Source organism: Zeus faber, assembly GCF_960531495.2.
Source record: "Zeus faber genome assembly, chromosome: 15".
Lineage (NCBI taxonomy): Eukaryota > Metazoa > Chordata > Actinopteri > Zeiformes > Zeidae > Zeus > Zeus faber.
Genome location: NC_137194.1, coordinates 30711324 through 30738413, shown reverse-complemented (window position 1 = coordinate 30738413; position 27090 = coordinate 30711324). Strand labels below are relative to the sequence as shown.

The window sequence follows — 27090 nt, the reverse complement described above, 5'->3', positions numbered from 1 at the left end:
CGTGGCTTTGGACAAAAGCGCTAAATGACATAATGTACTATAATGTAATGTTCCATCTACTGTGATACCTTTGATAAATAATGTATAAATAATGTATGAATAATGTACTAAATAATGTATTTAGTTTTGAGGTATGAAGCTCAGGAGTCCGTAATTTCCTCTTTACGTCCCCGCAGAACCAGGCGGAATGGAACTCATCTCTGGTGAAGAGTCAGACCAACAATGCGGTCATAGGTGGCCTCAGACCCGGAACTATATACGTCTTCCAAGTACGGGCCAGGACAGTTGCTGGATTTGGACGCTACGGCGGGAAGATGTACTTCCAAACCATGACAGAAGGTATGCAACACACTCCAAGGGCAAAAGGGAGCACAAAAACGAGACTGGAAACAGATCAATCCTTCAAATCAGTGAATCACTCATTTGAAGAAAACAGTAGAAACTGTAGGAATAAACTATTTTACATGTTCCAAGATATTCTCATCCTAGGTTTTCAATATTTGTGTCAACTCGACACTGTTGTCGCAGTATTTTCAGCATGGAGATGACTTAGGCATTTGTGGGAAATAAGCCTAATTTTCAGATGTACAGTAGGAGCCACTTGGAGAGGGCAGCAGACCAGTGAATGGGGCGTGGTTGAGCCATGCAGGAACCGTGACAGGTTCGCGCTCGGACCCTGGCTTTAATTATATATCCCTCGATGACGTAATTTAGCGCCTGTGCCCAGGAACACCCCCAAGCTGCATTTGTGGAAAAGCAGTTGGAATGCTTTATCTGTCTACCCGAGGAGCAGTGGTTCAAAACGTAAAGCCACTCGTGTATACAGGATATTCCTGCGTTTATTTCATGAAAAATGTACGTTTTTGAACGGAACATATGTTCTGTACATCTAATACAATCAATATAAACATTTCTGATTTTAAAGAACAAATGGTTTGAAAGAATGAATTAATCCTTTTTTTTTTTGTAGATGTATTTAATTGAATAAAACTAATGTAAAAAATGTGCGTAACCGTGTGTAACGGGTGTTATAATTTACCAAAAATATATGTGAAATATTGCAACAAATGTAATTGCAATACTTAATGTATTGCAAAACTCGCCATATTGTGCGTTTTCAACGTTCTAAAGACTTTTTGGAAGAACCGTCTCTTTCATTGTGTCCGTGCTGTAGTAGTTCTTAGAACTCAGTTTTGAGAAACTCATTCAGCTCCTGCTCCAAGACAGGGACTGAACCTTCAGTGATGCATGTGCTGGTGATGGGATAAATAATAAAATAAAAATTGTATTTTTATTGTCGATGTATTTATTTAATTTTATGAAGTGAATTGAATGAAACAGAAAATCTCAGAGCGAGCGAGCCCTTGCACAAAACTTGTAAATCTTATAAATCTAATATGAATGAAGATTCAGAAACTGGGTTGATTATTGCTTGCCTCAAATTATTCAGGAACAAATTTTAGTGGATTGATAAGGTGAAATAAATGAGAGTTACAGAGTAAACACAACATGGATTAGTGCTGTAACCCCGCTGGATGACGTCTCATTCACGTCACCAATGCCAGGTTCTCGGGGAAGTTCCCCAAGGTCCTAGTGCCCCTCGGGGAGCCCCCTCATGTGCGAAAACCCGCTGCTTCGTATGGTGAGGGCCCAAATTATATATAATTGCACTCCTATATACACCGCATTCCAAATTATTATGCAAATTGGATTTAAGTGTCAAACATAACATTTTTTGTTTTTCAATTAAACTCATGGATGGTATTGTGTCTCAGGGCTCTTTGGATCACTGAAATCAATCTCAGACACCTGTGATAATTAGTTTGCCAGGTGAGCCTGGCTTCAGAAATATGTGGAACTTCAGAAGGACGTTCCACATTATTAAGCAGGCCACAAGTTTCAAGCAATATGGGAAAGAAAAAGGATCTCTCTGCTGATGAAAAGCGTCAAATAGCGCCTTGGGCAAGGTATGAAAACATTAGATATTTCACGAAAACTTAAGCGTGATCACCGTACTGTGAAGAGATTTGTGGCTGATTCAGTATTTGAAGCTGCTGGTGCCTCTGGAGTCCCGCAAACCTCAAGGTGTAGGATCCTCCAGAGGCTTGCAGTTGTGCATAAACCTACTATTCGGCCACCCCTAACCAATGCTCACAAGCAGAAATGGTTGCAGTGAGCCCAGAAATACATGAAGACTAATTTTCCAACAGTCTTGTTTACTAATGAGTGCCGAGTAACCCTGGATGGTCCAGATGGATGGAGTAGTGGATGGTTGGTGGATGGCCACCATGTACCAACAAGGCTGTGACGTCAGGAAGGAGGTGGCGGAGTCATGTTTTGTCTTTTTTTTTTTTTTTTTTTTTTTAATCATGGGGAGAGAACTGGTAGGCCCCTTTAGGGTCGCTGAAGGTGTGAAAATGACCTCGGCAAAGTATATAGAGTTTCTGACTGACCACTTTCTTCCATGGTACAAAAAGAAGAACCGTGCCTTCAGAGCAAAATCATCTTCATGCATGACAATGCACAATCTCATGCTGCAAAGAATACCTCTGTGTCATTGGCTACTATGGGCATAAAAGGAGAGAAACTCATGGTGTTGCCCCCATCCTCCCCTGACATCAACCCGATTGACAACCTTTGGAGCATCCTCAAGCAAAAGATCTATGAGGGTGGGAGGCAGTTTGCATCAAAACAGCAGCTCTGGGAGGCTATTCTGAAATCCTGCAAAGAAATTCAAGCAGAAACTCTCCAAAAACTCACAAGTTCAATGAATGCAAGAATTGTGAAGGTGATATCAAAGAAGGGGTCCTATGTTAACTTGTAACTTGGCCTGTTAAGATGTTTTTGATTGAAATAGCTCTTGATTTCAGTAAATATGACCTCCTCATGTCAAATGCAACCAAAATTTAACAAATTACCATTTTCAGTTCTTTACAACCTGACTGTCATTTGCATCGACTATTTAGGAAAATCAGAGAAAAATATCATTTGCTTAATAATTTGGCACGCAGACAACAAATCTGATTTCCATGCTGGATCGGTCGAGGCCCAACTTAACAACGACCGCCACTGGTGCCTTTAGCCAACAGGGTCTGCCAGTGGAAATTGTGCTACCGTCGGCCGAAGAAGAAGAAGAAGAAGAAGAAGAAGTAGAAGAAGAGTGTCCAGAGACAGCAGGAGAGGAAGAAGGGTAGGAGAGTAGAGTTGAGAGTAGGACCTTTGAATGTTAGCACTATGAATAGTAAAGGAAGAGTGCTGGCTGACATGATGGAGAGAAGGAAGGTAGATGTACTATGTATACAAGTGACCAGGTGGAAGGGGAGTAAGGCCAGGAGTATTGGCACCAAGTACAAACTGTTCTACCATGGAGTGGATGGCAGGAGGAATGGGCTAGTGTTGAAGAGAGAATATGTCAAGAGTGTTTTGGAGGTGACCAGAGTGTCGGACAGAGTGATGAACATGAAGCTGGAAATTGATGGGGTGATAATGAATGTGGTCAGTGCATATGCTCCCCAAGTTGGGTGTGAGATGGAAGAGAAAGAAGAATTCTTTAGTGAGTTGGATGTAGTGGTGGAGAGCGTCCCTAAGGGAGAGACAGTGGTTGTTGGAGCAGATCTCATGTTGGCGAAGGGATCGGAAACATAGGTGACGAGAAGGTGATGAGTAAGTATGGTGTCAAGGAGAGGAATGTGGAAGGACAAATGGTGGTGGATTTCACCAAAAGGATGCAATTGGCTGTTGTGAATACGTATTTCAAGAAGAGGGAGGAACACAGGGTGACATACAAGAGTGGAGGAAGGTGCACACAGGTGGACTACATCTTATGCAGGAGGTGCAAACTGAAAGAGATCAGTGACTGCAAAGTGGTGGTAGGGGCGTGTGTTGCTAGGCAGCATTGGATGGTGGTCCGTAGGATGACTCTGGAGGCCAAGAAGAGTGAAAATGTGAGTTACACTGCTGGGGGAATGAAAGAAGAGCCAAAGATAAAATGGTGGAAGTTGAAAAAGGATGAGTGTTGCATGCAATCTAGGGAAGAGGTAAGGCAGGCAAAAGGTGGAATGAACTGGTACCAGATGACTGGGAAACAACTGCAGAAGTGGTGAGGGAGACGGCCAAGAAGTTACTCGGTGTATCATGCGGGAAGAGGAAGGAAGACAAGGACTCTTGGTGTTGGAATGAGGAAGTACAGGAGGGCATAGAGCAGAAGAGGTTGGCGAAAAAGAAATGGGATAGTCAGAGAGATGAAGAAAGTAGACAGGAGTACAAACTGATGTGGCACAAGGCAAAGAGAAAAGTTGCAAAGGAAAAGGCATACGACGAGTTGTATGAGAGGTTGGACAGTAAGGAAGGAGAAAAGGACTTGTACGGATTGGCAAGACAAAGGGACCAATCTGGGAAAGATGTACAGCAGGTTAGGGTGATGAAGGATAATGATGGGAATGTGCTGACTAGTGAGGAAAGTGTGTTGAGAAGGTGGAAGGAGTACTTTGAGGAGTTGATGAATGAAGAAAATGAGAGGGGGAGAAGAGTGGATGATGTGGGAATAGTGGATCAAGAAGTGCAGCAAATTAGCAAGGATGAGGTGAGAACAGCATTAAAGAAGATGAAGAGTGGAAAGGCATTTGGCCCAGATGACATACCTGGGGAGGCATGGAAATGTTTAGGTGAGATGGCAGTGGCGTTCCTAACGAGACTGTTTAACACCATCCTGGAAAGGGAGAGGATGCCGGGGGAGTGGAGAAGAAGTGTACTGGTACCCATCTTCAAGAATAAGGGAGATGTACAGAGCTGTAGTAACTACAGGGGAATAAAGTTGATCAGCCACAGCATGAAACTATGGGAAAGGGTAGTGGAGGCTAGGTTAAGAGGAGAGGTGGGGATCAGCGAGCAGCAGTATGGTTTCATGCTCAAGTCAAGAGTACTACAGATGTAATCTTTGCTTTAAGAATGCTGATGGACAAGTGCAGAGAAGGCCAGAAGGAGTTGCATTGTGTCTTTGTGGGTGGGTGAGGGGGGGGATTGGAGACCGTTTCTCCGACAGAGGCTCAAATGCAGAAATTCGTTGTGATATTTCACAATTATTTTCAGTAAAACAAAAATTTGATAGTTCAAAAACCCTAATTTTGAAATCAAAAGGCAGAAGACTAGAAACTATAAATCCACATACTTTTACCACATTTTAAAACTAGTCACTTTAATTCATTCATAAGTATGGCATACCTGTGTTTTCTTACCTCTTAGTAGTATATTGCAGTTTTTTTCTTTCAACACTCTATCTTACCATTCAGTATGACATTGCATTGTTGTGGCCCACAGCAATTTTAGATGTCCACTCTCAAGTTGACTCACTGTCATTATTGTCTGCATTTTATTTTGTCTTTCTTTTGGGTAAATACTTTTATCTTACTTATACTACACTACTTCTTTCCAATTTAGATTTAAATTTTTTGTTTAAAAATTAACTGTTTAAATACTCTTTAAATTAAGTTTTTAAATACTGTTCTATCGTAAACACTACTTATCCTTATTTTACATATGATGTAAAGTTGATTTGGCTCTGAGACTAAGAATGTCATTACTGGTAATGATGCTTGCATTATTATCAAGTATTTGACAATAAACCTGAAACTATTATTACATGGACCTAGTTTGAGTGATCTCATTACAAAACTATTGAACTTTGTAATTTTAAAAATGTAAATTTAAAAAAACAGCTCCCATTTTGAAATTAAAAGTCCTGTTCTCATTCATATGACAAAAAACAATTGCACTTTGAAAGATGAATTCTGGTCAGGGTTCAAAGGACAATATCTCAAGTAATGAGTCAGGGTTAGGGGTGAAAATCTGAAATCTCTCTTTGGAATGTGATTGTGTTTTTTGTGAAGTTAGCGCTATCTCATGGTGACACACTGCAATTGAAAAAATGGGCGTGTTTACAGTCACAATTAAACACGCCCTGTCAGGACACATGAGAAGGAGGGAGGATTCCAGGCAAATGGCAACTGGCTGGGAAGAGATTCAAGATTCAAGAGGTTTATTCGTCACATACATATACATACTTTCATACATATATGCAGTGAAATGTTAATGCAACGCACCTGGTGATTACACACAATGTGTCCTAGACTGAACACAGTAGCTACCTAAGAAGATGTCTTTCTACTAGACCAACTAACTGATTCCTAAAATGTAATACAGTAAGTTGAATACTTATAGAATAAAATAAAAATATATAGAATAAAATACAATTGAATAGATAAAGGGAACAGGCTTACGTATATGGGATATACTTATGTATATGGGATAGGCAATTATGTAAATACAGATATGTGCATTAAAGTGGCATGTGAATAAAGTGAGGAAGTGTTTGTAGCATAATACATCACAGTATACAAAGTACGGCGCAGCAATACGGTAACACCGAACGACGAACAGTGACACAGTATGCGGTACATCACAGAAGGTAGTGGAGCCAATGTGTGTGGCTCAGTGAGGACCCCTGGTGAGGTCAGCATTGACAGTTCTCATGGCTTGCGGGAAAAATCTCCGGCTCAGTCTCTCTGGTCTCGCTGTGTGACTGCGGAGGTGCTTGACCAACCGCAGCAGCTGGAACAGTCAGTTGTCGGGGTGGTGAGGATCCTTTATGATCCTGCGGGCTCTGATACTACACCTCCTGGTGTATAAGTCCTGCAGGGAGGGGAGGGTAGTTCCAGTGGTACGTTCTGCTAAACACACCACCCTCTGCAGGGCCCGCCTGTCCTGAGCAGTACAGTTCCCAAACAAGGCAGTGATGTTGCCTGTCAGGATGCTCTCCACTGCTCCACAGTAGAAGGACTTGAGGATCCTCACGAGACCCGGAATTTCCTCAGCTGCCTGAGGTGGTAAAGACGCTTCCTCGCCTTTCTCACCAGAGTGTTTGTATGTAAAGTCCATGTTAAATCCTCTGTGATGTGGACTCCCAGGTACGTGAAGCTGTTCACCCTGTCAACAGAAGTCCCATTAATCACCAAGGGCGCGTGCGTCCTCGATTGTAATCCTTGCTTAAAGTCCACAATCAGCTCCTTAGTTTTGCTGACGTTCAGGTGGAGGCTGTTGTCCTGGCACCAGAGTGACAGGTCAGCCACCTCCTCGCGGTAGGCCTTCTCATCGCAGTCGGTGATCAGGCCCACGACAACGGTGTCGTCAGCGAACTTGATGATGGTGTTGGAGCTGGACCTGGCCATACAGTCATGTGTGTACAGGGAGTACAGTAGGGGGCTAAGGACGCAGCCCTGGGGGGATCCTGTGTTCAGGGTGAGGGAGCTGGACATGTGCTTCCCCACCCTAACCACCTGGGGCCGGGCTGTGAGGAAGTCCAGGATCCAGGCACACAGCGGAGTATTCAGTCCAAGCTCCTTCAGCTTGACAGCCAGTCTGGTGGGTACTATGGTATTGAAAGCTGAACTGTAATCGATGAACAGCATTCTCACATAGGCCCCCTTTCGGCCATCCAGGTGCGTGAGCATGGTGTGCAGTACCTGAGAGACTGCGTCATCCGTGGATCTGTTCTGCCGGTACGCGAACTGCAATGGGTCCAAGGTGCGGGGGACGGAGGCGCAGATGTAATCCTTAATCAGCCTCTTGAAACACTTCATGACCACCGAGGTAAGGACCACTGGACGGTAGTCATTCAGGCAGGCTGGAGGCGATCATTGGGACAGGAACGACGGTGGACCACTTGAAGCAGGACGGGACCACTAATTCAGCCAGGGAGATGTTGAATATTGTAGTGAACACCGGAGCTAGCTGGTTAGCACAGGTCTTCAGTACTCGCCCAGATATGCCATCTGGGCCCCGCAGCTGTCCTGGTGTTCACCCGCATCAGAGCCTTCCTGACGTCATGCACGGACACTGAGAATGCGCGCTCATCCCCAGTGGTGTAACTCCAATTAGCCGGCGAGCTAGCGGTGCTGTTGCCAGACTCAAACCGCGCATAAAAGGAGTTCAGTTCGTTGGCTAGGGAGGCGTCCACACTCGTGGCTGGGGAGGAGCTGCTCTTGTAGTTTATCGTCCGCAGCCCCTCCCACAAGCGTCTGGTGTCCCCCTGCTCCATCTGTAGCTCCACAGTCTCTCTGTACGTCCGTTTAGTGTCCTTCACCGCCCTCCGCAGATTGTAAGACACCGCTTTGTAATTGTCCATATTACCGGATACAAGACCGTCGTTAAGCGACCATGCGAGCATTCAGAGCGCAGCAGATGGATTTGTCAACCCACTTGTTTCTGGTTGGAAATATCCGAACTTTCACCGTGGGAACGATGCTGTCCGCTAACGTAGCCACGAAGCTCACCCCTACGTCCGCAAACTCACTGACGTCACTTGAACTTGATTGGAACATGTGCCAGTCTACGTCAGCAACTGCGTCCTGAAGCGCAACCTCTGATTGGTCCATCCACCGCTTCACTTCCCTCGTCACCACCAGTTCTCGCGCGATCAGAGGCCTGTAAACGGGAACCAGCGAGATCGTGGCGTGATCCGATTTCCCAAAAGCAGGGAGCGAGACTATCTTGTATCCGTTCTTGTATGGTGTGTAACAATGGTCCAAAGTTCTATCTCCCCTGGTGGCACACGTGATGTGTTGGTGGAAATTACGCAGAACTTTTTTAAGGTTGGCTTTGTTAAAGTCCCCAGTCACCACCACAGCCACATCGGGATGTTTGTTTTGAATCACACATCAAACACATCATACAGGTCCGACAGTGCTGTGACGGTGTCCGCTTGCGGTGGGATATAAACGGCTGTATTGATGACCATGCTGAATTCCTGGGGGAGACAAAATGGACGGCATAAGATTGTCAGCTGTTCCAGGTTCGGCGAGCAGGAGCGGGAGAGACACTTGGTGTTGTTAGGGTTACACCAGCGGTTGTTTACCATGAGGCAGACGCCTCCACCTTTGGATTTCCCCGACTCCCCCAGTCTGTCGCCGCGGAACACGGAGAAGGATTCGGCTAGACGGATGGCTTCGTCAGGCACCAGTGGGTTCAACCATGTCTCCGTCAGGCCGTGGACGCAACAGTTCCTCGTGTCTCGTTGGAATTTAATCCTCGCTCGAAGTTCATCCATCTTGTTCTCCAGAGACTGAACGTTGGCAAGAAGGATGCTTGGCAGAGGTGGACGGTAAGGTTGCGTCCTCATTCTGACCCGAATGAAGGAAGCACATGGTGGTTGGCTGGAAACTGGCTGGAACTTGGTTGCAATTCGGCTGTCAACCGACTGGAAGAGGCCTCCTCAAGTGGCTCCTACTGTACTTAAAAATATATATTCATATATATTTAATACATTCACTACATTTTGCAGACTGTCAATTATGGAGAACTAATATGTTGTATCATCATATTATGTTCCGAATGAGGTTCTACTGTGTCTAAAAAGACAGCGTTCGTCCTTAGTTAAAGAACATATTCAAAACACGTATACTAACGTGGCATACTCTTTTTTTTCCCCTCCAGAGGAGTACAAGTCCAGCATCCAGGCGAAACTTCCTCTTATTATCGGATCGGCTGCTGCTGGCGTAGTTTTTATTGTCGCCATCGCTGTTTTCATCATCATCTGTAACCGGTGAGCTGGTGAACTGGTGATCAACCTCACCACGGGGTACTTTCAAATCAGCGCCTTTGTGAAAAGTGTACTGTAGGGATGGAATACCTACCTAATTAATAGTTATTTTTTTAAATATCAAATCCTGGACATAAATAAAGTTATAAGGTGTCCCTGCCTGGAAAATGACAATATATGAGACATTTGGAAAATATACAATGAATCAAACAGTTAACTGTAACCTAACTTAACTATAAAATAAAAAAATATCCATAAAAATAGATAAAAAATGAGAAACACCCGAAAAATAAAAGGTCATGTCCAAAAATGAAATACAGGTACTCATCACTTAACAACCGAGTTCCGTTCCTAGGACCAGGTCGTTAAGTGAATTGGTCTATAAGCGAGGACCCGTGTTATTTTATGGCAAGGGGGCGTGGCGATTGTGAACGCTAGTGTAATGAATTCTGACAGACTGTGGGAATGAGACTGAGAATGAGAACGGTGATGAGATGAGATCTATATAGTGTATACATTATATATAGTGTATATAGTGTATATATAATATATATAGTATATATATAGTGTATAAAGTGTATATATATGGTGATGCTGATGAGATGCTTGGTGCTGAGACGCAGCGCATGCAGCGTGCACAACGCGGTATTGTATGCAGCGCACAATACCGACTGGTCGGAGAGCTGGTAGTAAGTCCGAACGGTCATTAAACAGGTAGGTTGATATGTGAGGAGTACCTGTATACAGTCCAACACTGTCCAACTTTTGAAATAAACAGTGAAGTAGAAATATGTATGTACAATAAACCTGACATTAATGGAAAACCATTAATCTTCAATGTCTTTGTGGTCACATACTGGAAACTTGCACAATCCTGTACACTGCACACTGTATTCCTAAAAATAATGTTATCCAGCCTTCTGAAAATTAAGGTATTAAGGTATATAATAAATCAGGGTTAGGGTAAGTCTGCAGTGCATCATTTTGAGTATATGATAGTAATTGTACTCTCTGAATACCTGAGACTCAAGAAAACCAAATGAGGTAATGAATCCTCACACTCTCCTCTGTCAGTCTGTCAACACTCAGATCATGGCAACAGCGCACCACCGACTCATGTTGTGTAGCTTTTGTCTCACCACAGCTTGAAATTACATTGTAATGGAAACGGTAAAACTCTACAAAGTAGAATAAAACTCCAAGTCCTTTACATCCGTGCTTTTTCCCTTTGCAGGAGGACCTCGGAGAGACCAGAGTCTGAGTACACAGACAAGCTCCAGCACTACACCAGTGGTCACAGTAAGTTATGCAGTGTACAATTGAGCATATCTTTGCTTTTAAACATGGGTTCAATCCACCATTTGCACAGAACACTATAACAATAATGTCCATTACACTGTAGAGTACTCTGTTCAGATGTGTTTCGGAGGCAACAATAACACCTGAGTTGTGGCTGTATGGTGGGTTCAGCTCACCAACTTCTGTTAAATGGCCACCTTCGGTATTTTTGGTGGTTAATATGAATGTTTTTCAATGGCACTCCCTGCTGCATTGCATTCGTCAGTCAGCGCCAAACAATCGATTTATTCACAGTTGTCCTGTCCTGACTGAGCAACGACAGAACTCTTCAGTTAAGACAACGTTTATGCACACAGGATGCAGTTTAACAGTGGCAATGTTGAGAAAGTGGACTGTATTTTATGTTCAGGGTCTGCGGCATAATTTGTCAAGTATGGTTTTCTGGTCTGTGTCAGACTTTTCATACCCAAACCACGTCCGTGTCACAGAAGTAGCCTCTCTTCACGGTACGAGAACCTTGTTTTGTCTTGACTGGTTGGAGTCCTTCTACTGTTCGGAATTACCCAGTTCTGTGTCACGTTCACTCTCCTCCATGTTTGTTTGTGTTACCTCATCCACGCCGTACGGTAGAACGCAAAGCGCTGTCCAAATGATCTAAAATATTGCCATAAAGAGTGATTTGCGACGCAATGAAATAAACGATAGAGCATAATATGAAACAATTAAATTTTTCTATCGTCACATAATATATATCGTCATATCCTGGTTCTTACAACAATGATGTGACAATCCGTATGCACCACTTGTACATATACACACATATACACTATACACCATTTTGTTCTTTGCTCATCCATTTCAGTGGTGCATGATCTGTAACGAGAGTGGATCTTCTTCCTTAATTATTATTTTTTTTCCCCTTTAGTTAATGGTTATAGTAGTTAGTAGTTAAAAAGTCCATAACTGGTTGATTCTCTGTCTCTCTTGTTTTGACCACAGTGTCTCCACGCATGAAGATCTACATTGACCCCTTTACGTATGAAGACCCTAACGAGGCAGTGAGGGAGTTTGCCAAGGAAATTGACATTTCCAGTGTCAAGATTGAACAAGTCATTGGTGCAGGTGAGCGGAAATGTAGGCCTTTCTGCCTACTCCTCTGGCATTCAATTAAAAAAAAAAAAATCGGAAAGAACAGAAACTTTTTAAATACATAATGCAATTATTTATTCCGTAATTTCTTTGTTTATTTAGGTATCCTTGTATCTATTTATTTTATTGGAGTATCAGTAGAGAATTTTGGTTGAACAGTGTTGAGGTAATCAGTATGTTTCATATTTTAACACTGCTAAAAACAGAAGAGTTTAGGAAGAAGAAGTAAAGAATATTTATCTCTTGATGAAGAATCTTTCTGCACTATTCTGCTTTGTATCGTATTAAGTTCATCACTTAACATTCACTAACATTCACTGCATGTCATTACCTGTCAGTATCATAATCCCTGCAATAGATGATTAAAGAGATAAATGGATGGAAAGAGCAGGTAACCCTTTTATTAAGGTGCTTGTAATAAGCGTTAGTTAATAGTTGATAAGGTCCTTATAAGATGCTTATTAGGGCTGGACCCCTAATAACTAATAACCCCTCGACCCCTAATAACACGAACAATAACATGAACACAAGACGTCAACACGGTTATGTCTTCTTTGAACCACGTGGTCACAAAGACCTCATGGTTGAAGGTTCATCCAAATCCTCCACATACGAAGCAGATATTGGCAAAAACCGACCAAATTTTTTACGATTTTAACACAGACGAGCCAGTACATCTGACGCCAAAATGTATCCTACCTGGCTATTACTATCTGGAAGAAATATTTCAGCATAAGCTACGAACATGGTTGAGGTGTCGTTTAAACTGATTAGTCACTAGCATCTTGTGGTTAAACTGTCATCCAAATCGATCCAAATAAGGAGTAGATATTAGTTAAAAACCGAACAAATTTGACCCGAAATGGTTTGGGTCAATTATAACTTTGTTAACTGACACATCACATGTTTCACTTTAGAATGAACAAGATGAGATGTACAGTAAGACGGTTATTATATAATCATATAATTTACTATAAATGTACAGATTCCGATTGAGAATGTCCGGTTCGACCGAGTCCAGTGTGCAGTGTAGACTCTTGTACTCTTTAGATGTTACCAAACTGTCGATTTACGTGTATATTTATATAGCTTCTTACCTGGCAGATGTCATTAGATCTGTCGGTTGATATTTTAAATCAGTGGTCCACATTACTTGGCCGGATAAATGAAAAAAATCATAAAAAATAATCCTTAAAATGTTGTCAGCGCGTCCCTCAAACACTGAAATGTGCGACTCAGTGATGCGTTCAAGATCCAGCAAAGTGTTGGAAAAATAGAAGCTGAACAATGGTAATTACCAACAGAAATACCACAATGTTTTTTCGTTTTTCCTGGAAACGTAACTTACTGAAAATGTTTCCCATGCAAAAAAAATCAACAAATAAATGACGTGCCCCACACGGCACAAAGAAAATATTGGACAATTATTAGTACAATTACAGTATCTTTAAACATTGAGGTAAATTGTATATTGTAAAAGATATTCTGAAAACATTATATAAAACGTCACTAATCACATGAACACAAGTTGGAACCAGCAACCAACAATCATTTCAATACCAAAGTATGATAATTATTAGAAAATATAGCAGTTAACTATGCTAACTAACTATTTTGTCAATATGCTAGTCTTTTTAGGGAGTCCATATAATATCTGGCAAGAGACTACAGAACAAAATGTGCCTTTTTGGCTCTGATACATTTTCTGTAATGTTTATTAATACTGTTCATGTCAAATAAACAAACTACATTAGAAATAATAAATGTATGAGGCTAATAAATATTATGTGATGACTGTGTAATTGTAATTTTCAATTATTTTCAAAGACTACGTGCTTATCATTGAAAATGTTATATAAATAAAATAAATACACATATCAGCATTTGAGTCACAATGTTCAGCTCACATGAGAACATATTAATGAAAAAGAAAATAAATAGGTGCGGAATTTGCGCATATTAAAGGGGTTCCTGCTAAGTCAGCATAAATATATATATATATATAATTTTTTATTTTTTTTATTTTTTTTAATATTTATTATAAATATAATAAATATATAATAAAGGATCTATTAACAATGATAAGGCACTGTTCCCGCTTTAGATCTGGTAGCTGCAAAAAGCATAGTTAACTGTTAATAAGTGCATAGTTAACTGCTATTAATGCTACTATTAACTGCTAATAAATGCTGTTATTGACACTTATATAGTCTTATTAACACATAATAAAAGCATAGTTAACTGTTAAAAGGGCAGAGTTAACTGTTAATAAATTAATATTTAACTGTTAATAAATTATTTTATTTACACTTATATAGTTATTAATACAATAGTAATATAATAACCATCTTATTAGGACTTTATTATCCATTAACTAACATTTATTAGAAGCACCTTAATATAAAGCGTTACCAAAGAGCGATAGATGATGCCATCTATTTTTTCAGCCTGTCAGTTGCCGCCAATACAATTGCTGCCCCATTCCAGAATTAACCTAACCGCCAACCTGCAGCCTCCCGCAAAACTGAGACAACATTCAAAAATGACTGATAATCTGGGATGCATTTTGAGTTGAGGCGCATAGTTGAGAAAAGGCGTTGAGTTAACTTACTTCACAGAAGTGTGTAAAATCTGGTCTCTGTTGTCATAATTCATTTGTACAGGTCTATTTAGAGAATTTGTGCCATGATAAACAATTGCCTAAAATTGACATGAAGTGTAATTAAAACTACCCCTCCAATGTTAATCTTAATAATCTCACATACTGTCAAGGCTAGGCAAGGATTTTACCCATTTCCCATTGCACAATTTGACATACTTTTAATTGACATAAAAGACAGCCAAAACTAAAACTAAAAAATAACCACCTCCTTCTCTCCCTGCCAGGTGAGTTTGGAGAGGTGTGCAGTGGAAACCTCCGCTTGCCTGGGAAGAGAGAGATTCTGGTGGCTATAAAGACGCTTAAGGCTGGTTACACAGAGCGCCAAAGGCGGGACTTCCTCAGCGAGGCATCCATCATGGGTCAATTTGACCACCCAAACATCATCCACCTGGAGGGGGTGGTGACCAAGAGTAGCCCTGTGATGATAATCACAGAGTTCATGGAGAACGGATCCCTGGATTCCTTCCTAAGGGTAATGGATAATAAGCCATTGCAACTTTTTTCGATTAGATTTGCCATCTTTCTGTTCTTTAAGAATTGGCTGTTCTCCACACTAATAACGCAGGATAAATCTAAACTCAAGACTTTAGTATAGAATTCAAGTATATTCTAACTTGTATGACATTCTCTATACTAATATTTTTATCCTGACGTATTATCAAAGGATAACAATAAAAGCAAAATGGAAGTTCTGCAGAACGTTTGACTGTCGTGTCTAACCTTGACATGTCCAAATACTCATTAAAATGCCTCTGCGGTCACTGTGTAGAGAATGGAAAGCAACTCTTTGAACCAGCCAAGTTATCAAACATCAAAAATTGTACCGATAAGATTTACGAAAACAAGAACAGTATGTACACGATGAAGACTGAAGAAGAAAAATCTCATTATTGATGCACATAATGCACCTGAGCTAGCCTAAGCTTAATTCACTTTAACGGTCACAACTGCGCCCTTTGCCTACATCCATCAAATGTTAGTTTACTTTAAAAAAAATACACAAGTTCCCCCTTATAAAAATCAAAGTAAAACATGAAATTGTATTAGATAATGATGGGATGAACTCCAAAATCTATTCTCTTTTATTTTCAAAGCAAATATTTTGTGTTAACTTATTGATCTATTTATTCAAGCAAAATGATGGCCAGTTCACGGTGATTCAGCTGGTGGGCATGCTGCGTGGCATCGCAGCTGGCATGAAGTACCTGTGCGACATGAACTACGTCCATCGAGACCTTGCAGCCCGTAACATCCTCGTCAACAGCAACTTGGTTTGCAAGGTGTCCGACTTCGGCCTGTCGCGCTTCCTAGAGGATGACACTTCCGATCCCACGTACACTAGTGCACTGGTAAGTAGTCGGTATCGTTACAGGTTTTATCGGCTTCAAATGAACTTGTCAATCCAAGTTGAAACTACTGTATACATTGGTGGTCAGAAGCACAGGTGTCTGAGGCTTCGTTCCTGAGTATTTTTAATCCATCCCTGAATCCTGAAGTCCTTTCTTGGCTGTGCAAACTGTGTTGTCAGTGAAGTGAGATATGTGCCTGTAGAACATCCTACAGCTTGTTGCCTGTGACTTGAACATGTGCTGTTATTATGGCTATAAGGGCCTTCTTTCACAAATTAGAAACCACACCACAACAGATAAATTTAGTTGTAATTGACTGGAGATAATATGCGAAATACAAAGTTATAGAAGATATAAGACGATGGTGATGGTAGATGAGAACAGAGATGGTAAGGGTATGATGGTGAATTGGTGCTTTGGTCTGTGTTGTGGAAAATACCGCATCTAACACTTAAACTGAAGAAGAGAGGTTCGAGAGAGTCGAGGTCTGAAGATATACGATTTTTTTAATCACTTGCAAGAAGTAACAACAGAATCTGAGTTGGTTTGCCAAAGAACTCTAGAGCCGCTCACGGACTCCTTCTTTTAACCTCTTTCTGTTGGTCCAGAATGTACATCTGTTCATCTGTTTATTCTCAATAAGAATCCTTCCTTACTCCTACACTGTCAGTAGTGCAAAGAACCCATTTGTCTGCAGTCTTTGACGTCAGTTACACTAACAAACCTTCCGACGCTAATCCAGGCCATATTTTGGAGGGGATGTTTGCATTAACAAACCTTCCCATGTCATATGGCTCACGGCCAACAAAGCACTTATTCCTGTCTGCTACTTTTGTTTTAGACTGAAACACCATGTCTTTGCTGACCCCTGTTTCACGCACACTTACTTCATTCATATAGCATATGGGCAAGATAATGAATGTTCTTTCTTATTTAATGGTAGAATATAATGAACATATTTATTTTAAATGTACTGGTAAATTTCTCCCATATATCCCCCCTTTGGGACTTATTAAGTCCCAATGTCAATTACCATTATCTTTAATAACCCAAATGTACAGATGACTACTTGCTGGACTGCTAGATAAACGAATAGTATTCACATTTGATTACCTGGAAAAAACATCTTGCTTTCTTATCATCACAGGAATTTCAACCTGTTCCAGGGTTTTCAACCTGAACCTTTTACTTAAGCAAGTTAAAAAAGATTACCAAATGTGCGATACCCTATAAGTGTTTCAATCCTCTGAGTTGGTACCCATAATGAAATATATAACCGTATATAAAAACATGCAATACAAAAATTAAAAGTTAACATAAAAACCTTTTGCATACTTATATCAAAATGCATATTATTGCATTACAAGTTAACTTAGTAAATCACATAGCATAATGAGTTCAGTTATAAATGTCATGTAAGCGGCAGCCTGTTATTTAAGTAGAGCCTTGCATGTGTTGTTTCCTCTATAAATCGTGAAAAACATCTAAATCATTATCTCTCCACAAACCATGACCTAGACAAACATCATATAAGTACTTCAACGAATGCATAACACAAAATTAAACAAACTTTCAGCATGCATTGAAAGTCATCCTTACAGGAAGTATGTGACACAAAATAAGAAATAAAACTCAAATTCTTACAACATGCATTGTCGTGGATGATCAGGTGATCTTCATGTATTGGTGTGCTGTATGTTTGTGGGGGGTTTTGGGCATTATTGTAGTCGTTGCTTCAGCTTTCATCAGCATTTTCATCATCATCATCCTGGCTGGGCTGGGTCTGGTCTTGGGGTGGTGGGTCAGTATCGGGTGCGTCTGCATCCAACTCCTCCCCACTCTCTTCCCTCGTCCTGGGCTGCGCAGCCTTCGTGAAGTGGTTGAGGTGGTACCAGGTGGAACTCCCTTCCACCTGGATGGCAGTTGGGGTTGCATTGGTGACTTTGTATGGTCCTTCTCTCCTGGGCTCGTTCCACTTTCTCCGGAACACCCTTAGGTACACCTGGTCGCCTGGTTCCACCCCCCTTGGTGGTTCGTCTTCTGGTTCTGGAACTCGGTCCTTCTCCTGTTGGAATATATGCTTATGTATGCCAGTTAGTTGCTTGATATATTCTCTAATTTCTAGTGGAGGACCCTTATGGGGTCCTCTGAGGTTAGGTGCAGGCATGGGTCGACCCGTGAGCATTTCATACGGGGTTAAATGTGTCATTCTGTTAGTTTGCATGCGATAACTCATTAGTGCTAATGGGAGTGCATCTACCCAGTTCAATTTAGCACTTGCACAAATTTTGTTAATTTTTGTCTTTATTGTTCCATTCACTCTTTCCACCATTCCTTGCGATTGAGGGTGATACACACAACCCAATCTTTGTTTCCCATGCAATTGCTGTATTACTTGTTTAACAGTTTTTTGGATAAACGCAGAGCCATTGTCTGAGCTTATTTCTTTTGGAATTCCAAACCTTGGCATGACCTCTCTGGTCAAAAATTTGATTACTGTAGCCGCACTCTGATCTTTTGATGGGACTGCCTCCACCCATCTGCTAAATCTGTCAATGACTACAAGCATGTATCTTCTCCCATTTACTTTTTTGATCATGTCCACATAGTCTAAGACTAGATGTCTGAATGGTCCCTCTGGTGTTGGAATGTGTCCCAATGGGGTGGTGATGTTTTTCTTACATTATTTTTCGCACATACTTCACATTCATTGAGCTGATTTTCAACCATTGTTTGCAAGTATGATGACCAAAAACCTTGTTTTCTGGTTCTCCTTACTACTTCCCCCCTTGCGCAATGGTCAAAACCATGCGCATTAGTGATAAGCAATCCTAACAACGCGGTCGGTGCCACTAACATCCCATCATGAGTTCTCCATAACCCAGTCGGAGTGCGCACCGCACCCCTCTTCAGCCACATGTTTTGCTCATAGACACCAGCCTTCTCTTGCATGCAGACAACATCATCTTCAGTAGGTGAAGCCACAGGCATAGTCAACACTGCCTGAATCAAAACACAACTGTTAGAGGCTCTCTTGGCCGCCTCATCTGCAGCACTGTTACCTTTTGTGATATAGTCATTTCCTTTCTTGTGTGCCTGACATTTGATTATCGCCACTTGCTTAGGTAGCAACAATGCCAACATCAGTTCCACAATCTGATCACAATGCATTATGGGGGACCCCTCAGTCTTCTTAAAACCCCTCATTTTCCATACTGCTCCGAACAGATGACACACACCATGTGCATATGCAGAATCAGTATATATGTTCACAATTTGACCCGCCCCTTCCCGGCAGGCAGCTGTAAGAGCTTTCAATTCAGCCACCTGTGCTGAACATGGTTGTTTACAATAAGAACTTTGAATGACAGCGAAAGTTCTATCCGGGTTTTGTCGTACTACTGCAAATCCTGCATGGTTACCCAAATGATCTCTGTAGCACGAACCATCTACAAACAACTCCTCCTCAGCCCCAATTAGTGGTGTTGACAACAAATCAGGCCTTAACTTGGTAAACGTCAGAGAATCAGTCACACAGTCGTGTGACGTACCTTCAAAATCATGCAGAATTTTGTCTGCTGGGTTCACCGTTGAACACCTTCTGATGGTAACATCGGGGAACGTAAGCAAGGTCAAATTTTCCAACAACCTCGAGTTTGTCAACACAAATTTCCCCTGTTCAATCACTTCAGTAACTTTATGATGTGTAAAAATAGTTACCGTATATCCCATCGTGATGGACGAAGCTTTGTCATAAGCATACTGTACCGCAGCTAATCCCTGATAACAGGGTGGGTAACCTTGTGCTACTGTATCCAATTTTGAGCTATAATATGCTATGGGTTGATTTCGCCTCCCACTGCAGGATTCTTGCATTAGTATTGCTGATGCGTACCCCTGACTCCTATTTGCTACATACAATAGGAATAGTTTTGTATAGTCTGGAGTTGCCAATGCACTCGCTCCCTGCAGTTCTCGTTTGATGCTTTCAAACACTGCCAATGCATCTGCATCCCACATAAGTTTAGCTTGAAGGTTAATTGTTCCTACGTTCTTCATTATTGCTCTTAATGGTGCAGTTTTAAGGGCATAGTCCTCTATCCAATCTGAACTAAACCCTGTCGTCCCCAGAAATGTCATCATTTGTCGTACCGTGTCTGGTTTAGGTGCTTTGCTAATCCCCTCAAGCTGATTGGGTGCTATGGCTTTAGTTTGGTGTGCTATCAGCCTCCCCAAGTATTCGACATCTGTCTGGCAGTACTGTAATTTTTTCCGGGACACCTTGGGCCCCCCTATTGCCAATCGTGTTAATACAGCCATGGAGTCCTCATGACACTGTTCCAATGTAGGAGAACATATCAGGAGATCGTCCACATACTGTATCAGTGTACCATGTAGTACCAGTTCGTTCAAATCACTTTTCAACACCTGATTAAACAAATGTGGAGAATGTTTAAACCCCTGTGGCATTCTTGTATAAGTGTATTGTTAACCTTTATACGTAAATGCGAACAAATGTCTGCTTTCTTCTGCAAGGGGTACACTGAAAAATGCACCACATAAATCAATCACTGTGAAATACTTGGCATCAGGGGGAACATTGGTAAGCATCGTGTGTGGATTTGGAACTTCAGCCTGCATGTCCTCAACAACGTCATTGACAGCTCGCAAATCATGCACCAACCGCCATTTTTGTTTATCTGCTTTTAGCACAGGAAGCAAAGGAGTGTTACAGTTACTTTTTGTCTCTAATATAACACCTGCCTTAATTAGTCCTTCTATGGTGGGAGCTATCCCTACCTCTGCCTCGGGTTTCATCTGTCTCGGGGGGCCCCGTCCCAGGGTGTAACTAGACTGTCCCTGCTGCTGAGCATACCTTGGATATTCTCGCTGTCCCCTATATTGGTTCTGTGTGTCCCCACCCCTCGGATTCCCACTATTCTGCGTATAAACATTAACCACAGGTGGGGTGAGTGACCCTTGGCTCTGAGGCTGTCGTGCCAGGGGGGGGAAATGTCTGTTGAAGAGGTTGGATCTGTGGCGGGGCCTGTTGGACGTTTTGCATTGTTGCAACATCTGGTTTCACAACAACCGCCTGCTTTTTCTTTTCTTTCTTCGTGAGTTGTTCTAACTGAAGTTGAGTCAGCTTTCTCTGCACCTCTTTGCTTTGTTCTTGAATCTTCTGTTCGTTTTGTCGATATCTCTCCACTGCATGGACCAGATGATCGCTGAACTCTTTATGGGGCATTGATGAGGTCAGTCCCACCACATCTCCTAGCTTGCTTTTGACCGGGCCAGGCAATGCTTCTACTATGGCATTTCTGAACAGGATCGAGACCAATCCATCATTTTCTGGATCTTTCTCCGTCTCCAATTGCAACCTCCTAACTTGGTTCTGCAGGAATGTTGCAGGGTTCTCTGTCCTATTGTGTGACCCCTCAGGATCCTGTGGTCTATACATACTGGGTACTCGCATCTGAGTGCTGTCCAAGTTCTTTGTCTATAAGCGTCAAATGTGGTTCCATCAGAGGCCTCGTCCAGCAGTTGGCTCAAACCCCCGTTTGTTAGTACGCTCTTCATCTTCTCTATCCCCAACACTCTGGCCAACAAAGCTTTCAGATCACCCACCGCCATTATATTCCCTATGGTGTTTTCCTCAAACATCCCTATCCACTTTGCAGCCCCATTGTTAATATTAGGTAACTTTTTTACCAATCCTTCCATATCTTGGGACCCCCATGGGATATATTGGGCTTGTTGTCCTTTTACCAGGATAGGATGTACTCCTGAATAAGTCTTAGGTGCTCTTTTCTTTCTTTGCGATCTCCTAAGTTCCTCTTGTAAGTCGAACGCTAGGGGAACTTGCGCTGATCTACCGCTGCTGGGCTCGGCCCCCTCCCTTTCTTTCCCTGGTGTCCCACTGAAGCTCTCTCCCTCATGGCTGCGCTCCGCTGTCATCTCCATCTGGCTGTCTTTTAACCTTCTTCCTCTATTACCCCCCTCATCTCCATCACTTTCACTACCGCTATCACTACTCCACTCGTTGGCTGTCCTTCTAAGGCCTTTATAACAGTCCATGTATAAGGGTGGTCCTCTCCCTCTCTGTGTTCTACAAGCCTTATCCCTCTCTTTATCCAGCTTAACCTCCCCTTTAACCTCCACCGTGCCTGTTATCATTGGGTACTGTCCTGTGTTATATGGAGGTGGCTGGACCTTTTCAACTTCCTCAACTCCACTCAACATTTCCCTAGCTGTTCTTTCTCTCTGCCTCCACTGTGTCCCTTCTTTTTGTAATAATAATATTATCCTCTCTCTTTCTCTTTTCTCAATCCCTTTTTTCCCGGTTTTATTTATTTTGTGATTCTTCATCATCACCTCCATTTCTTCACACACCGTTGCATCAAATGTTCCTCCCTCTGGCCACTTTGTTCCCAATTTGGCAGTCCTCTTACCCTATTTGGCTGAGATTTTTATTATCTCCTCTTTATTTAAAGGGGTTTTTTTTTGTCAATATTTCTACGGCTGTAGGGGCCATGATACTTAATAGTGTATGTAGCTATTAATTATCTAGTTTTAGACAAAATTAAAGAGATCTATGCAGGACGTCTCTAACCTGCTTACTAGAAATAGATCTATACAGGACGTCTCTAACCTGCTTATCATAAACAAAAGAGATCTATACAGGACGTCTCTAACCTGCTTACCAGAAATAGATCTATACAGGACGTCTCTAACCTGCTTACCATAAACAAAAGAGATCTATACAGGACGTCTCTAACCTGCTTACCAGAAATAGATCTATACAGGACGTCTCTAACCTGCTTACCATAAACAAAAGAGATCTATACAGGACGTCTCTAACCTGCTTACCAGAAATAGATCTATACAGGACGTCTCTAACCTGCTTACCATAAACAAAAGAGATCTATACAGGACGTCTCTAACCTGCTTACCAGAAATAGATCTATACAGGACGTCTCTAACCTGCTTACCATAAACAAAAGAGATCTATACAGGACGTCTCTAACCTGCTTACCAGAAATAGATCTATACAGGACGTCTCTAACCTGCTTACCATAAACAAAAGAGATCTATACAGGACGTCTCTAACCTGCTTACCAGAAAGAGATCTATACAGTACGTCTCTAACCTGCTTACCATAAACAAAAGAGATCTATACAGGACGTCTCTAACCTGCTTACCAGAAATAGATCTATACAGGACGTCTCTAACCTGTTTACCATAAACAAAAGAGATCTATACAGGACGTCTCTAACCTGCTTACCAGAAATAGATCTATACAGGACGTCTCTAACCTGCTTACCATAAACAAAAGAGATCTATACAGGACGTCTCTAACCTGCTTACCAGAAATAGATCTATACAGGACGTCTCTAACCTGCTTACCATAAACAAAAGAGATCTATACAGGGCGTCTCTAACCTGCTTACCAGAAAGAGATCTATACAGTACGTCTCTAACCTGCTTACCATAAACAAAAGAGATCTATACAGGACGTCTCTAACCTGCTTACCAGAAATAGATCTATACAGGACGTCTCTAACCTGCTTGTCATCAACCACCTCCGAAAATGGCTTGGACTACCAAGGAGCCTGCTTAACATATATGCTTTTGGTTCTCTTTGGAGAGACACAATACCTACCACCGGGCGTGAGAATCGGGCAGACAATGATCACACAAATTTACTAAATTAATAAGTAAGAACAATGCATACCTTTTCAAGTTGGGTGGCCACCCGTTTTTGTGTGACCCTTGCCGGTCCCCGACCCACAGCCCAGCAGCCGGCGGGTCCCTGTTCTTCAATCCTGTTCATGACGCCAAATATGTTGTGGAAAATACCGCATCTAACACTTAAACTGAAGAAGAGAGGTTCGAGAGAGTCGAGGTCTGAAGATATAAGATTTTATTATCACTTGCAAGAAGTTACAACAGAATCTGAGTTGGTTTGCCAAAGAACTCCGGAGCCGCTCACGGACTCCTTCTTTTAACCTCTTTCTGTTGGTCCAGAATGTACATCTGTTCATCTGTTTATTCTCAATAAATCTCAATGAATCCCTTCCTTACTCCTACACTGTCAGTAGTGCAAAGAACCCATTTGTCTGCAGTCTTTGACGTCAGTTACACTAACAAACCTTCCGACGCTAATCCAGGCCATATTTTAGAGGGGATGTTTGCATTAACAAACCTTCCCATGTCATATGGCTCACGGCCAACAAAGCACTTATTCCTGTCTGCTACTTTTGTTTTAGACTGAAACACCATGTCTTTGCTGACCCCTGTTTCACGCACACTTACTTCATTCATATAGCATATGGGCAAGATAATGAATGTTCTTTCTTATTTAATGGTAGAATATAATGAACATATTTCTTTTAAATGTACTGGTAAATTTCTCCCATATGTGCTGATGGGTGGGATGATGGATGGCGAGCTTAATGAAGAAAGGAACACCAGGAGCCTTGACTCAGGATGGGGTAAAAAGTCTTGAGGGCATCAGGCCTCAGCTGTGCCTTCGGATTCCCCTGGTGGTTCCTAAGGGATGGAGAAAGGGATAGAGAGAGGTGGAGACTGGAGAGGGTGCTGGGTTGTGAAAGCTAAGACAACCGAATGACAGGTGGATCTGATGGGTATATGTATGTAAATGTGTAGTTAGTGGGGTTGGGGTGTGGGGTGTGGTCAGTTAATTCTCACCCCATTAAAAAAAAAAGAAACATGAGGAGGTAAGAGTGGTGACAATACATTTCTGACAGTGGCTAAATGGTGATAGTTGTGTGCATTGCCAGTCAGAGCTCGGAATTGGACCCAAAGGCAGAGAGGAAGATGAAATTGAATGTGACAAATCTAGACCTTTTATTCAAGGAGAGCCAGCAGCAGGAACATAGCAGACGGGCTGGCTAAACTAGACTCACGAAACTCTTGATATAGGACCACTGAACCGGTGACAGACTACAGTCTTACACATATGACAGGGATCACACAAACTGTTAAAATGAAACAGAAAATGCCAACTTAAATACACCAGGGAAAAATGCTGAGATGGGAAACACGTGGCCAGGAGAAGGGCTAAAGGGCAGACAGGGTTTTGACTGGGGGCCGCACTGGAGCAGACAAGGGCAGCTGTTACATTTACATTTATAATGCAGAAATAACAAATATTAGATAAGATTATCCTTTTCATGTCGCTATTGATGACATGTAATTTACCTCCAACTCTCTCTTAGAATTGTTGTTCACAACTACAATGCTTGGGTAACCTGTCAACAGTCCTATCAATGTCATCAGATTGTTTTTAACAGACAGTTAACATAACCCTGACTTAAGGTTAAGCCTCCTGAGATGCCCTGCTTTGGTGCTTCCTATTGATAATTCTCAGTTGTTTTATAGTGTGTATTAAATGCCCCTTACTGGCTCATTAACTGTTAATCTGTAAAATTATATATATATATATATATATGTGTGTGTGTGTATGTATGTATGTGTGTGCATATATATATATATATGTATGTGTGTATATATAGATGTATGTGTGACCCACCGCAGACTTTAGGTACATTTGGTGGCTTTTGACTAGTTTTTTTCACATCATTTGAAAGTGAAGAATCACAGCTTCAAAACAAGGTGTCACTTGTGCAAATCAAGCAAATATTTTTAAAGCTATGACTTGTTAATGACAAGGGTGGGGCAAACTGTAATTCTGAGATCATCACCTCCAAAGTTTTTGGAGTTTTTTTCACACACATGGCTTTATTCAGCCACAACAAAATGTGGAGTCTATCAATAATATGAGTCTCTGTATATCAGCCTTGGTGTGTCATTTTATAATTAAATGTGCATATGCCAAATATCTCAAAGTTGTTGGAGTTATTATGTGGGCTAACCCCAACCCTACCCCAGCTACACTCTGAGAGCCTGTTTGGGGCCTCTCTTCATTTTCTTTTCGCTCCTGGCTGCATTTGCAGGTAAACTTGAGAATCTTGTGCATTAGTACTTGTTCATAATCTGCATCACCAACCTCAACGGACTTCATCACGTCATCAACTTCTTCCTTTGTAACAACAACACAGACGTCATCGCAGAAAATGAAGTCCAGTATACGCTGCTTACACTGACTTGGATCTATCGCACTTGTCAGATTAAGGTCCATGATATGATTTAGGTCTTCCTCCACCGGCTTCTCGTTATCCATAACAACACGGAGACAAAAGTTTTCACAGACAAGTGAAACCGAATCCTCGGCTTGTGTATGGAAGTGCATGCATGCAGCATGAATTCTTCGTTGCTATACGTTGGTATACGCCCCCTCCACAATGATCTCTGTGTGTGTGTTTAAGTAGTACGATTTAAAGGTTGAACTCTATCAAAACGGTTTCACATTGTGACTTCACATCACATGGAATATGGAGGAATGATCTTCACCTGGACTGTTGCTCTAAAGGAAACGATCGATCGGTTCAGTGTTCAGTGGTTCTGCAACATTCTTCTATTATTTATAAATCTGCATTGTTCAGCGCTATTCAGTGTCTCGGTAAGTGAACTGTGTTTATTTAACTCCACAGTTTAACATTTTTGTACTATTTATAAATCAAACGGTTTTGAAAATATGTTGAAAGATAAAAAAAACACAAAGGAACACGAATCTGGAAAAATTGCATTTTCCTTCTAGAAAGATTTTTTCAACTTATTTGGCTGCTCCTGGCTATTTTAGAAATGCAGGAGATAGCAGGTTTTCCTGCGGTGGGTCACATATATATGCTTGTTGTGTAAATACATCTGCTGATGCCTCTGGACACATCATCAGTGATGTTCCTGGAATCATTGGGTGTTTTGGGTCTTTCAACATCATACACCCTTATCCAGGTGACCCAGCCGGGGCTGATCAGACCCTGGCTTGTGTCCAGATGGCTAACTAGCTACCATGTCTCCACTGTTCTCCTCTCTTGAGCCACAGCCATCTTGAGGCCCTCTCTGCCGCTTCGGTGGTACTGCGGATGGCTCTCCTCTTTCTCTCTCCCTCGATG

The 27090-nt window shown here is 41.8% G+C and overlaps 1 protein-coding gene across 1 annotated transcript in view; it reads left to right on the top strand.

The window, feature by feature from the left end:
- ephb2a (eph receptor B2a) overlaps positions 1–27090 on the top strand; it is a gene marked incomplete at both ends in the record, with an annotated part of 141791 nt that overhangs the window by 72956 nt on the left and 41745 nt on the right. Inside the window, 6 exons of the mRNA XM_080015371.1 lie at positions 177–339; positions 9487–9595; positions 10827–10891; positions 11891–12013; positions 14927–15174; positions 15836–16051. Coding sequence (XP_079871497.1) covers positions 177–339; positions 9487–9595; positions 10827–10891; positions 11891–12013; positions 14927–15174; positions 15836–16051 — 924 coding nt within the window. The remainder of the gene's footprint in view (positions 1–176; positions 340–9486; positions 9596–10826; positions 10892–11890; positions 12014–14926; positions 15175–15835; positions 16052–27090) is intronic.